This window comes from Rhyacophila brunnea, unplaced genomic scaffold (assembly GCF_057557595.1).
Source record: "Rhyacophila brunnea isolate RB1 unplaced genomic scaffold, BYU_Rbru_1.0 scaffold_17, whole genome shotgun sequence".
In the NCBI taxonomy this organism is placed as follows: Eukaryota; Metazoa; Arthropoda; class Insecta; order Trichoptera; family Rhyacophilidae; genus Rhyacophila; species Rhyacophila brunnea.
Genome location: NW_028232827.1, coordinates 9565483 through 9581265, shown reverse-complemented (window position 1 = coordinate 9581265; position 15783 = coordinate 9565483). Strand labels below are relative to the sequence as shown.

At 33.5% G+C, this 15783-nt stretch overlaps 1 protein-coding gene across 1 annotated transcript in view; it reads right to left on the bottom strand.

Annotated features, from left to right (window-relative positions):
• The window catches only part of Camta (Calmodulin-binding transcription activator), a 604660-nt gene that overhangs the window by 189231 nt on the left and 399646 nt on the right, over positions 1-15783 (bottom strand). The window contains exon 5 of the mRNA XM_085944160.1: positions 10575-10710. Coding sequence (XP_085800286.1) covers positions 10575-10710 — 136 coding nt within the window. The remainder of the gene's footprint in view (positions 1-10574; positions 10711-15783) is intronic.

The window sequence follows — 15783 nt, the reverse complement described above, 5'->3', positions numbered from 1 at the left end:
GCGGTTACGAGATTTAATAAACAATATTTGTTGCGTCAGGGGAGAGGACCGACGCTACGGATATCTTAATACATACCTTCCAATATGCGTTCGGCTTAATGGAGAGATCAACTTAGAGATATTGCTAGAACATTTAAAAGATGGCACTATCCTCATCGATAAGTGATACGATAACAAGGAATCACAATTAAATATCATATTGCGATTTAACCTTTGTGTGAAATCTCAACTCATCATAATATTGTGACAGGTGACAAATTAAAATGTCATGACTACGTTCGGGACTTCCCTGAATTTTCCAAACTACAATGAATTGTAAATCGCAGTCTGCATCCAGTTAGGGGCTGAACCATTGCCAAGAATTAGAGAAGAATATAAGAAGCGGGCATGGGGAAAGGCGTCGCCAGCGTCTATCGCACCCTCCCCCTGACCCGCCACCCCGTCGATGATCAACCGACGTTTCATGCTTTTGAGAGGCATCGCAAAACTATATTACACGGTATATATTTTTTAAACTCTACTCAACTCAACTTCCGTTACTATGGGAGGCTTTATACCACCGTTATTTGATGCATGTACTGTAAACAATCCTTCTGTACCATTCTTCAAGCATAAAATAGACAATGATGGACTCAACTTGGCCATGTACTACGTAGATCTGCCATAAATAGTGCACATTAAACTTTGTTAGTCATACGCATTTGTTTTGATTGAACTAAGACTACAATTTACTGATGGTATTGGTTAGTTTTTAAAAATTAATTAAGGCCTGCGTAAACCAAACCATAATAGTTTTGGTATAATTTGGACGATACGACAAAATTGTGCCCACTTTTTTATTCAAACTTATTTCGTCACTGTTCTGGCAGAAGACACTAATTCGAATTAATGACATATTGAGTTAGTTATACCAAAATGTTCCTTATTTCAAACTTTACCGTCTGGAAACCTTCTTAATAAATGAACAGTCTTTTTTTAAAGTCATCCTTTTTAAGATTACTTAATAAACTCACACGATAGACCATTTCAAACATTTTAACAACTTCAAAGTCAAATTACTCAAAACTAGTATTCTCCTGTTAGTGTGTTCTGCGAGAACAGAGACGATTTGTTCTCGTTCAATTAAGAATAAAAATTACACATACTGGTGGTTCATTAAGCCCTGCCTAAGCCAAACTATAATAGATAAAAAATATTATTCTATACATAAAACATCCAAAGTTATTTATAATTTAATTGCATAATTCTAAATATTTTATAGATAAACAAGTATTTTTTTACTATTATTTATTATGGCTTAGTTTCGCAGGGTTTAATTGAATTTTAAAAACTAACATATCATCACACCATAGTACAATATCATATCATATCATCATCACAACATACATATCATCACATCATACATATCATCACAAGTATAGTCTTATTTCAATGAAAATAAATACGTATGACTGACAAAGTTTAGTGTGCACTATTTATGCCTGATCATAATAGCCTACCATCACCCTTTGCCACTGACGTACCTATGACTAAAAAAAATCGCAACCTGACCTGGTCTTTCTTCAAACGCCCTATATCTCCACCGTATAATGTATATACTATGTAGGTATGTCTCCAGCATGCCGGAATGCAGTGAAGAAAGGACATGCCATGTTGGAACTATCTTGTATCACATGTCATAGCGCTTCTTCATCTTAGGTTTCTTACTCACTTTCGTCTGGTTTCCTGCAACCACGTGCGTAAATACTGATTTCCTTTCATATGCTTCATGGTTGCTGTCAAACTGGTTACTAGCAACTGGTTGACAGTGCGTAAGGGGCCTTAGATATGAATAGAGACTGTATGACCTGCTGTCTTATCACAATTTAAACTCGTATACGAAGTACCGGCCGCTGGTATTCGTAATGTGAACTGGAGCTATATTTGACTATATCGTCACCTTATTATTAATACCTCGTAAGTCCGATATTATGGAAAAATTAAGTTAACTCGACAAAATTTAAACAAAAAAACATTTTAAATCATATCAAAACCTCGGTTCTCTAGAGCAGTGGTCCTCAACCTTTTTATCGCAGCGGACCGGTCAACGTTTAATAATTTTACCGCGGCCCGCTGAGGGGGGGACGTTGATTGTTTATATTTTAGATTGTTTTGATTTAATATATTTTATTTTATTTTATTTAAACATGCCCTCAAAATAAAATACATTTACACTAAAAAATGAATATAAAGTGATTTAACATTAAAATTTTAACATAATAACCTCTGGTCCATGGAAAGTCGCACAAACCCGAGAGAAATACACAACAGTAAATAAAATGGAGATAATTTAACGTTCTTTGGGCGGCCCGGTACCATTTGATCCACGGACCGGTACCGGTCCACGGACCGGGGGTTGGGGACCACTGCTCTAGAGTGTAGAGTTCGAGTTCAACAGACTTAGGTACGAGGTTTTAATAGTAAGGTGACGATATGCGCAATATCTGGTAGGTACTTACGACTGTACTTGGTTTAAACCAAATAATGCCTCCTATTCAACGTTCGCATTCAGATAGTGCTACTTTAAAGTAACGAAATATTAATTATTATATTTGAAAACCTAACGACCATGAGTACCTACTAAATATGTAAACAAAATTGATTATTAAACCATAATCTTTAATAATGTTTCCATGGCCGTTCATAATACTGAATTTTTAAGCCTTGTCGTGTAATACCTACTCGTATACGCGGCCCGTCCCGGCAAGTTTTCACGAGGCGAAGTTATTGTTTACTTTGAGGTTATCTAACTTCTGGAGTCACGCAAAATGTTGCGGTAAAGAACTTAAAGGATTCTGATAACTTGATCTATGAAGATAAAACGTTTTTTTGCAATGCTGCCTCCCATTAACGTTACGTTATAAACGTTACGATATTTAGTATATTATATAAGTGTTAATATGATGGGATGTTATATAATACTTATTTAAATAATCTTTCGGCCATGTCCGATCCTAATAAGATCATATGGGCCTACACAGAGTGGAGGTTTGTATTAACAGATTTTGTTTTTACGAGAAATGGATGTCAGCCGCTTGCTCAACCTATGAGGTCCATACTCTGACTCATACACAATTTGAAAAACAATATTACAATACTCAGGATTCGAACCTGGGTACCATGACGCAATAGGTCTACGCTTAAGCAGCGCGGCCATCGTATCGTGCAATATACTATAAAATATTGTGAAATTATTTTAATCAAAATAAAAAGAGAAATCTAGACACAGAAGAAAGTAAAGCTTTATTAGCATCAGTCGGGATCGATCCACTGCTAGATGAAGGCCTCCCTTCGCTCCCACCACTCTTCTCGGCCCTTAGTTCTTCGCTGCCACGTACATCAACCGAACTTTATGATTTCGTCTATCCAATGGGTTTCAGGGCGTCCTTATGGACATTTAGTGCCCGTTGGGTGCCACTGACAGCATTTGTCCAGCGGTTGTAGCAGTGTCCACTCGCCGAGCGACATTCCAGCCCATTATCGTTTCATCTGCTTAGCGACCCCCTTCATGTGACATACTCTCATCTGCTTCCTTATACATTGATTTATTTTGTAATCTTTCCGCGTTATGCCCAACATGCACCTTTCCTTTACTTCAAACATTGATATATTTCAATTATATAAGGTGAGTTAGGGTCGTTACTATAACACTTATGATATTTGTTTTTATGTCGCGCTGTGTGAACGCTTTGAATTTATAATTTCTCATGTTCCCTATAATATACTCAATTATATACTATGTAAAATAAATATATTTGAATTAGAAGATTGGATTATGCTAGAGGAGAGTGTGATCGAGCAGTTATTTGACCCTGGCTGATTTTATCGATGCAGATATATCTGTAACCGTAGTATCAAAAAACTTCGGCCTAGATACCCATCAATTATTTTTTTTTTCATTTATTATCTACGATATCTCTATAACAATAATATTCAATTATCAAATACAATCATAATTAATAGTATGATGTATTCGGCTCAACTAGGGATTGCAATACCGGTATTCAATTATTTATCGATACCAAAATACCGGTATTTTCGGCATTAAAAAAGCATACACGTTTATGTTTTCGAAAATGAATTAATGTTATTTTTTCATTATTTACTTTGCGTTTTGGTACATTATAGTACAATATATATATAACCAACAAAAATTACATAATATTAAAACAAAATCCCCCAAATATAGGTACTTATAGAATCGTCGCGATGAATTAACATTGTTCGAAAAAGAAGACATTCGTGGCAAATGTCTCCAATTATTCTATAACTATTGATCCAACGTTGATAGTACATCCAACATTGTATTTCAGAGAGATTTTCTTGTACCCGGACTAGTATTTTGTAAAAATTAACAGTTCCAAAATATTATCATCTATACATATTTATAAAGCTCAACATAAAAAATGTAGGTAGATTGCAAAAAATAGTATTTCAAATAGATTTTAATAGTTATATTTATTGATAGGTTAGTTGGAAATACTGTCACCAGTTTGTGTACTCAAGTTTCGGAAACTACCCATACTAAGTATTTGTGGCCCAATAAACTTATTCCAAAACACTTGTGATGATATCATCGCGAGTCGCTGTTCTGTGCACTCGCCAGTTGGTAGACTTTCAACACTATTGACATTAAATGCGGACGAACAAGATAGCACTTGAATATAGGTATATTTTAATTTATTAGTCTATTGCGTTCGAATGTATGAATAATAATAGGTCATAAATTTTGTGTCACAGCATAGTGGTGAGATGACGCACAGGCTTAGGGTTGTTATATACCGCTTAAAACATATTTAAACTTTAAAAAAATCACTGTTATTCATTTTTGTTAACAATAATATTGTAACCTAACAGAAAAACAACTCATAAATTTAAAATTTTATAATAAATGGGACTTTTCGACAAGCGGAGCGCAGCGTATTTTTAGCGATTATATTGAAGCCGATACACAGTCTGAGTTCCCTGAACCGATACGTATTTTAAAATACTAATAATATCGAGTTGGTTTTAGTTTCAGTTGAGTATGAAACTTTTGTCGCATACGCACGCCAAACGATCTAAGTATATAGTATTCCAAATACTAGTAAGTATTTTGGAACAAGTTTATATTAAAGTATTTTTTTATACTGGTAGTAAGTATACTTAGTCTTCAAAATCGACCAGTTTTCCCATCTCTATGATAGGTACTTCTTTTTTTCTATAAGTTTTGACGAACACCGGTATTAATACCGGTATTCAATAAGAAATACCGTAATACTGGTATTGCTATATCCATTCGGTATTGCAATCCCTAGGCTCAACTTGTGAATTAACGTTAGGGGCATTCAAATGAATTAATGATTTATAGGGTGGCATGATATCGATTTGCATCACGTCAACCAGCTATTATGGCTTACCAGTGCTATTTAAATTTAATGAAAATTAAAAAAAAAACAAACAATCCAAGTGATAACTTATTTAAATATCTATAGTTATTAATAATTACAGTTAATATATATATATATATATATACACTATAATACTACTACTATTGAACCAGTGTCCAAGTTAAGTTAATCGACATAATTATTATGCAATTGTAAACACCTACTATTTCGTATTATTTCAAATAATCGTTTGTGATAAAATATTGATATTTCTCTATGTTCACTAATGCTTTTGCTGTTCCAAAGTTAACAAGTCAATATAAAACAATGTTACGGCTGAGATGAAAATAAAATCTATATTGTATACACGGTGTCCAATGCCTATGGGATAAATCTATTGAGAATAAAATGCTTGTCTTTTCATACCCAGTGGCGAAGGGTAGAGGTAGGCTATTAAGATCCGTCATAAATAGTGAGTACTAAATTTTGTCAGTCATACGTATTTGTTTTCATTGAAATAAGACTACAATTGACAGATGGTGTTGGTTAGTTTTTAAAATTCAATTATTAAAAACCTTGCGAAACCAAGCCATAATAGATAATAGCCAAAAAATACTCGTCTATCCATAAAATATCTAAAATTATGCAATTAAATCATACATAACTTTGAATATTTTATAGATAGAATAATACTTTTTATCTATAATAGATTGGTTTAAGCAGGGCTCAATGAATATAAAAAAATAACCAACAATATGTGTAATAATTATTATGTATTCTTAATCCAACGAAAACAAATAAGCATGAATGAAAAAGTGTGTTGTCGTATCGCCAAAAATATACCATATCTAAAATGGTTTGGTTTAGGCAGGGTTTATTTGATTTTCTTAAACTAACCAATACCATGTGTAAATGGTAGTCAATAAAAACAAATACGCATGACTAAAAAAGTTAAACGTGCACTATTAAATTTATGGCGGAACTTAACAGCCTACCTCCACCCTTCGCTACTGCGATACTGTGTTACTTACAATAAGTAGGAATGGGACAATAAGGTTATGAACGAGTATGATTGCATGAGTCAAAGAGTGGCCAGTTTATTGATTTTAATTTCCCATGAAATTCGACTGAAAAAGCGGTTTTAATTCATTGCGTTTCAAAGCTAATAAACCCATAATACTTATCTAAATATCAGTCGCCAACACAAAACCAATCGAGCAGTCACGATTTCTGATGAAATTAAATGGAGGTATACTTATATTTAGATTCTATGAACATCGGCTAATAGTTTGATAGCGTTATGGACAATTGTTTATTTAACGAAATTGTCATGAAACCATACTACGGGTAGTGTATATTTCTATTTTCTTATGATATTATCATAATATTAATATGTACCGGTTGCCTTGTACTTCTGTAGGTATATGGCAGCAAAATGTGGTAGATTTTGTATGCTTTGCAAACAGTTTCCCATTCTTTTAAGAGCGTACTTCAGTGAAACGGCAAATAATTTTCAACGGTAAGTGCGACGAAATTTCTCACTCGTCGCCTGGACTTGCCAATCGGCGACCGACAGTCGAAGTGTGCGCACGTCGATTTGTTTTGTCATGGCATCGGATGAAAATATTCTTAAATCGTGTAAAGATGACTAAAAAACTTTACGTATGTACTTAAAAAAGAAAACATGTCAATGAAGATACCATTATCATTAGTAATATAACAATAAACATAACTGTTATGATGGATGTTTATGACAAATTATATTTCGTTCGGCGCGCGTCATTTGCACAATCCGCGCATCGCTTAGTCACGATCTTTTTAGTCCATGCCTCAACTGAAGTTATAGCCTTAAGGAATCACCAAGCACGTATAATTTATTATAAGGAACTAATCAAAAACAGTAACACTACGTTCTGTAGGTTTTGAAAACCCTTCTAAATACCCCTAATAATTCTAATGTATACGTACGATTATTACCATAGAAGTATATTTAGTGACCACTATAGGGATATACCTATGTTAAAGTGAAGCCTTTACTAAGCCGTTTTTAAAGAGGCACCTAGCGGAAAAATACGAAGCTTGCAATTTGAGATTTTTTTTTGATAATTTACAATTTCAACTGTATTAATTAATAAATATGTATCTGAAAACATTAAAAAGAAAAATATTTTCTATTTTAAGTCAAAGATAAACTTACAATTGTAAAAAATGTAATAAAATTTGAATTTGTTGAATCGGACTGCACCCTAGTATTACATATATTTTATGGTCATATTTATTATTAAAATCTAGTTTATTAAGTTTTCTAAGCATCACCTAAGCGATTTTTGACTAATTCATAGTTTTAATACATAGTATATTTATTTTAAAAAACATCGATTTTTATAAAAAATATAAATGTGTATAACTTGAAATCCTTTTTATTTATATCAAATCAAGCTTCAATATTGGGATCATACATAAATAAAATTTTATATAAATAAAAAGGATTTCAAGTTATACACATTTATATTTTATCTTTGACTTAAATAAAAAATATTTTTTTTTAATATTTTCAGATACATATTTATTCATTAATACAGTTGAAATTGTAAATTATCAAAAAATGTCTCAAATTGCAAGCTTCGTATTTCTCCGCTAGGTGCTCTTTAAAAAAGGCTCAGTAAAGACTTCACCTTAAATTATAAAAATTCCTTGTGTCAAGTTAAGCTTTTACATTAGGAAGACAAAAATAATAAACAAGTAAATTTGGATTTGTTGACTGTAACTAAATGATATAAACTTCTACCTATCATAACGCCTCAAAACGAAGATCTTCGATTACCATGTGTACACCATGATAATAATTATATAACAGATGCATGGATCCCGAAAGCTTCCTAATATATGAAATAAAAGTAATACAACAAGGAATGTAACAATCATTGTTAAAAAAATTATTATGGGATAATATTATAAAATACGAAGATATCTGTCGACAAACAAAACTCACAGACCATTGCATGACCCAAGTGGCATTGGGCCGGTACGTTAGAGGAAGATAGTGACGTCCCGTGGGGGTGGGCAGGTCATGCGTTGCTAAGGGGCGGCAAATGAAGAAACCAATACGATACTTACAACTTTTGAAAGCAGTAGCATTTTCCACATAGCAGACAATGCGGTCGCTTCGTTATAAAGTATATAAATAAACAAGGGGGGCCCGTGTACATAAAACACCTCTGTTTGAGAGTATATCTAAATTAAATACGTTTCTAGGATTCATCATGTGACTAGCTAAACCATTCAAGAATCCAAATGTCATACGTACAATCTACGTCTCGTTAGTGCGTAGCATTCTTGAATATGGGTCGATTATCTGGTGTCCTTGTGAGGTTTTCTATAAGCTTATTTTATAACGCGTCCAGAAGAGATTTCTTCGATGTCTTTATTCGATGCCCTTATCATACCGGACCCGGAAATTTCCATGATTAATGTTTATTCCTTTTAATACCGGGCCCGGAAATTTCCGTTTTTTTTCCGGGCCGTAATTAATCTAATATTTTCAGCCATCTATTGACTTTTTTGAAAAACTTTTGATGCAGTCAAGTAAGCAAAGATTCAAACCTGCATCGTTTGTTAGTAGATACTACTACTATCGACTGGAAAACTTGCCGGTATATAACTATTTTCCTTTTGATATTTCGTCAAATGATTATTTTACGACTGTCTTTCTACAAGGCATGCTTACTACTTTTCACTCTCTTGAATCTCGTAGGTCTCGTCTGCTCTTGAAACACTTTTGCCTGTTATCGCGACGGATGGTTTCCAATCCTGGTGTCCATAAAAATATGAATTTACATGCGTCTGTCAATTACCTACGTGGTCGCAGCAATGATTTATTCTGGATCCGAACCGTTTCCTCGTGTCAAGCCTATCAGGCACCATTAGCGAGGGGTGCGAGACTAGTTAATGTGCTCCCCAAATACGAAAGTAGACATTTTCGGTGACGTGCTATGCATTTTGTATTCGAAATTTTATTTTTCTGTATAAAATTGTACTTATGTTTATTATTATTATATAATATATTTTCTTATTCTTTCTTGTGAGGGTAATATTTGTTATAATGTAAATCTCATGTTATGAACGACTTCAATTTAGATTTTTTATGTCCACAATGTTTTGTTTTCTTAAATAAATAAATACCATAATACTCAGTAGAACATAATAATATGCATGTTATTTATTCAAGATTGCCTATGTAAGATAATAAAATACCTATTGTATGTATTAGCATGCACCTAACAATTTTACATACAATGTGAGACTAAAAATTAAAGGGGTCGGCTTTCTGTATTTGTATTAGGACGGCACTGCTGAAGGTATATCGAGTTAGTATAGATTGATAGTTCTAGAATGATAGATGCGTCAAACTCCATCAAAATATTGCGTGACCCACTATTAAGCAGATTGATTGGTAACGTCAGAATAAACGGCTGACTGAGTCGAATGCGGGAGCGCAGAGTTGGTGAAAATGGAAATAAATATGAGCCAATGCCCATCAGTGTATGTCTGCAGTATGAAGAAGAAGTATGTATCTCGAAAAAATCAAATATTTTTACATGTGTAGGGGTCGTGGTTATTCGTGATGATGGTAGAGTGAGAATTTATTTAGGGTTACATAAGTACAAGGGTACAATCGATATAATAATATAAATAATCTGACAGTACATAGACTGAGATAGTAACAGACCAGATACGTAGATTCGAGTGACTTCTCCGATGAATTATTATTCGCTATTTATACAAGCAAAATAATATCTACCCATTATAACTTAAGAAATAACTACATTAATCGTGCTACTTACTGTCATTTGCGTTAATGCACATACGAGTAGCTGACTATTGCATAAAATATAGATATCGCGGATATATCTTTTGCCGTAAGCTATTTGCTTATTGTACTATAATTTGAAACTACGGAAATGCATATTAAAGAATTTGTAATTGCAGTACAGTATTTAATATCGCCGATCAATCTGCTGATATAGGGAATGAGTTGTTTATCGCCATACATGTATTTCAGTCAAAGTAAGTAAAAGATTAACGATCCTTGAAATAATCACAAAGTATTTTTTTTAAATAAGTTACTATGGTAAATATAATATTATATGACAGATCTAAACTCACCTCGGTGCCTTGCACTTTTAGCTTCATATGATCTTCTCTGGTAGTTTTTCCGTCTTTTCGCTTTTTCCAGCAGTAGCCGTCCCGTCTGTAACGCACTTTTTTCCTGCTGTACAACAACATCGATCCGCTCTTCGGCCTGAAACAAAAAAAAAAAGAAAATGAATTGTCCTAGGAACATATTTGTGACAACCCTTAACATCTGCTTTTGAAACCCGATATTCAATGAATATAATAGCGTTATAAACATTCTTTTTGATAAACTGAAAAATACTTACAAGCCTCTTTCAGTATTTATGAACAAAACAGTTTTTGTAAAAGATTTTTTTTAGTCTCAATTACCTAATTAATACGTACATTAGCCTTTGTGCGGCTTCCATTATGATGGATATAAAATTTAATAAAATATCCGGTATGAATTTCAAAATATTTCGGAGAAGTAACTGTTTTTGGTGGGTAATTGTTAAATATAGAATCACTAGTTATATAAAATGGATTCCAATTATTAATAAATGAATCGCCTAGTTTCAAAAGCCCCTAAAACGATTTTAGATAGTTCTGAGGAAAGTAAGAAAAACGATTTTAGGTAGTTTTGAGAAAACATCATATCTGTAAAATCTGTGAACTTTATGTATTCATTATTTTAATTCGTTACATTCTAAAGAGTATTTTGGCTTTCCATTTTAGCGGGATTATTACCCTAATTTTTGATCATACGTATTGACGGTTTTTGAGGTTTTTTAAAGTTCTATCTTTGGCCATCATATAGGTAACAAAAATATCCATCTCACTACAATATATTATTTAACTCAAAAATTTTCAAAAACCGTTTTAGGGCCTTTTGAAACAAGGCGCTTCAAATTTACTAAATATCACATGATCGATAGTAAGACAAATCGTCATTTACTGCTTCTATCAATAATCATTGCTACATTCAATGATGCAATATTCAGTATCCCACGGTGGCCGCGCGGCCTATGCGTCGGCCCACTGCGTCAAGGGTTCCATGTTCGAACCTTAGGACTGGCAAATACACATATTGTTTATCAATTTGCGTTTGAGTCAAAGTATGGACCTGATACGTTGAGCACGTGGCTAACAACCATTTATCATAAAAACAGAAATCTCTTAATACAAATCTCCACTATGTGGAGGTCCATATGATCTTATTAGAATCCGACATGGGTTAAAAAAAATAAGTCTTGGAAAATGTGTTTTGGCAAATTGAAAACCTTCAGTACCGATTGGGAATATTACATGAATATAATAAAAACCACAAATTCCAACTACCAACGTACCTAGTAAAATATCAATGTACTCGTACCTATCTCTTTTTAAAAATCACAACTGTATCTACAGGCTAACCTAACCTAACCTAACCTAACTAGACATAATTATTATTGAAGTTGGCGATGATGAGTGATGATACATAATAATATTAATGGCTTATTTTTCTGTGTACAAGTACGTATTTTCCTAAGGCCATATTATGGGGTTATGTCATGGGCCTTTTATATGTTAGTTAGGATCTGGATTATATTTTATACTCTTGTTATTAGAAGCAGATATTAAATTCGTAGTGAATTTGAACTTGAAATTGGGTGCACAGAGGGGTAGAGTGTGTGAGAGATGTGCATCTAATTGAGATATTGGTAAAGTTTAATAATAGGTTTGAACTGTTTCGAGGCCCCATTTAAAATATTCATGCGAATCAAATGCGAAATCTGCGTCAATTAAATTAGCCGCTGATCTTGGCTGATAACGATGATTTAATTACAGTTAAACTTTGTCATCTACGTTACTAAATCCACGAAGAAGTATATTATAGTTTAAACCAGGGTTGGCGAACCTTTTTACGTACGCGTGCCAAAATTTCCCAAATATTTTTAAACTGTCTAACGTGCCGAGCAGTTATAACGAAAAAATAGTTTTTTTTTTAAATCCTATTAAAAAATGATGATTCCTAGATACCACGCACAGAAAATAGCACACATAAGTATAGCTTCATCACTTTTTTCAATTTCGAAACTGTCTGCCAGAATTACTACTACTCAACTAGCTTCACCAAGTTTTTGTTTCTTAGTTAGTGCAGTTATTTTTCGTGTGTATAAATGAAATTATTTGTTAAATTATTAATTAATTTGGTTCTTTACGCACAAATTGACATCAAAATCGCCCGATCAGATGAGGTGTTTTCTCGCTACAGTAGTTGGTCTCAAGCATTGTAAATCGTGCGGCATTTACTATGTGCCCATTTCTCAGCGTGCCATGCAAAATCATCTCGCGTACCATAGGCTTACCACCACTGGTTTAAATCAACAATAATATAATTGACAGGATGACTATATAACAGACATAAGAAACCGAAGACCGTTAAGAACCCTGTCCAGCAGCACATGGTGATGATGATACAGTAAAATAAATCGATACCCCAGTTCAATAGGGGAACAACTCATAAAACCTTGTTCCAAGATAATGGCGTTTTAATTTTTTGCAGTAATTCTCATTTTAATTTTAAAGCCTTGATTTCGATGAAAGTGTATGTTTTTTTATATTTAATTTAGTGGAATTCATCAATGCACAATGAAATTGTACATTTTAATAAATAATGAACCAATAAATTTGATTATATAACGGAATTACTGATTAATCTCGGAAAGGGTTATTCGATTTTATGACACATTAAAGAAATTTTTGATTATTTTTTTTTGTTGAATTATAAAGAGAGAATGGCATTCTTAACTCAAAACCTTTAAATTTTGAGTTGTTCCCTTATTGAACTGTGGTATCGAAATGTACGCGTGGCGTTATTTAATAATAATATTAATAATAAAAGTTATACAAATAACCGATAATTTCTTGTTGTAAACAAAGTCGAAAAGTTTTGGCTGAACACTTACCGAGTCGAAAGCATTACGGCCCGGTTAATGAGCGACCTGCTAAACCGAAGTTCACGCGCGTAATTTTGTATTAAATTTAAAAAAGAATCCCCACCGGGCGAGGGGTATTCGCGGTGTGGGGGGTTGGGTGGAGTGGGGATTCGGGGGTGTTGTAAAATTTTCAATAAAAGGCCTTGCAACAAAATAATAAGGACAGCCAAAAAAGCAAAACGGCGGAGCGAAGCGCAATCGTAAAGAAGCAAAAATGGAGTCCGCCGAAAGCTGAGAGCGCGGGATTCTCGATCATAAAAGTAAAGCTCGGCCAGATTAGCCGGTCGAACAGTACAAAGGCAGTTGCGTTCAAGCTAAAAGGGGCCAATTTGGCATGCCCAATAAAATATTACATAAGATCTTTATACGTAAACGTTTGTTGATAAAAATTAAAAACATTTTTGAAGTTATACTTCTTTTGCGAGAGGGTAAAAATGAGAGCTGCGCGCGCACACCATTACGAAAGTGCGACATGATGAAATTAGCCGTGATCAGGTTATACCCAACGCGCATGTGCGAATCAGTCAGCTGTATACAAACGCAAGGTACTCAGCATAACACGTGGTTATTGTTAAAATGAATAGTGAAGCAGTTCATGTACTTATTACATTTTATTTATTTATATTTATTTATTTTTTATTTTGTTGAATTGTGTAAAAATAAATTCACTGTGTGATTTTAATCTGATTATGCTTTTTAATCAAAACTTTATTCATTGCATTAAATATCTTTCTTCAATTATTTTATCGTAAGTACTTATTTTCTGCTTATTTGTTTTGTTACACCAAAGAACAAGAAAGTACACGCACCGATTTTTTTTTAAATAAAATCAAGTTGAGCCGAATTTTACTCTAATTAATTATGAGTTTAGTATCATTATGACACAGAAATTAAATATTTTAACGTAACGTAATACATACTTATGTAGATACCATTTTTTATCAGATGTCATAATAAAAAAACTTGGAATTATATAAAATGTGTAAAAACTAGTTACACTTTTACATAAAGATCGATTTTAGAGACACTGGTTTTCAATTTTGACATCTTCTTACCTGAAACTAATTACTTAGGTAGGACTCAAAATGACCGGAGCACACCGAAGAGCCGTTCCAGTTCATGAAATCTTCACAATTATTACTTCGTCTCATGACACATTTTATTTGACTATCGGAGCTAGATAGGTCATTCATAAAATTAAATAATATAGGTACTTATTAATATTTTCGGAAAATTCTTATTTCGAGCGCTGTACTTAGGGCAGTACTCTAGCACAGAACAGATAATAAATAGAATACCGATAGGCTATAGGTATTCAGTACGCCGCATATTGATGCAGGGTTTTGAATGTGTGAGTGTCCTATGAAAATGAAGCACGCATTATGCACGTGAAATAGTGTGTGTAATACACCAACATTAAATAAGCGTAAATGCATAAACCGAGAGCAGTTTTCAGTATTCGACGTAAAACGTGTGTAAGTTTAACCCGGATTCTTCCTTACTCGAGTCGGTTACCTGCTATCGCCTTACCCGTTATGTATTTCAGTTCCCATTGTTTCTGAGTTCCCTGGTATCTAGTTTTCTATTCTTACAAATAATGACATTTTCACGATTCGATTGAAGTAAAAAAAAATACATCACCATATTCGATCTTGAAATATATGACCATCCACATTGTGGAGGTTATAATATTAAAATAGGTACGTCTTATACGGGATTATGTATTAGCAATTTGACAAAACCATCGTGCACTCACTCTGGATCAGTCACACATAGAAAATTAATATTTTTACCCAGTTGCGAGGTCGAACCTTCTATCAGCTACGCCGTTGAAAAACCCAAACGCAATGATCATAAAGTAGATTATAATTAGATTTACATAAGAAATCAGACAACACTTGGCGTTGCCACAAAGAAAGCATCAACATACGTAAGTGGATCAACTTAGTACATGGCTTTCATTAATAATTCTTAGTCTGAGAAATTAAAAGTATGTGTCTAAAGTACAGCACAACTTTTAAGAACACTTCATTTTGTTCACTACACCACTATGTTCGCCAGAGTGACGACGAGATGTTCACGCCATCTCAAGTGGAGAAAAAAAAGGAAAGCATAACTGTTATCGTATTACAACAGGCGATAAATCAATAGTATCTAATTCTAATATCTTAATAACACAAACATTGAATGTAATGTTCATGAATTACACTACCGATAGCAGAAAGGATAAGAGCACTCGCCCGTACGGTAAAAGATGTGAGGCACGAGTCTAATTATTTAAT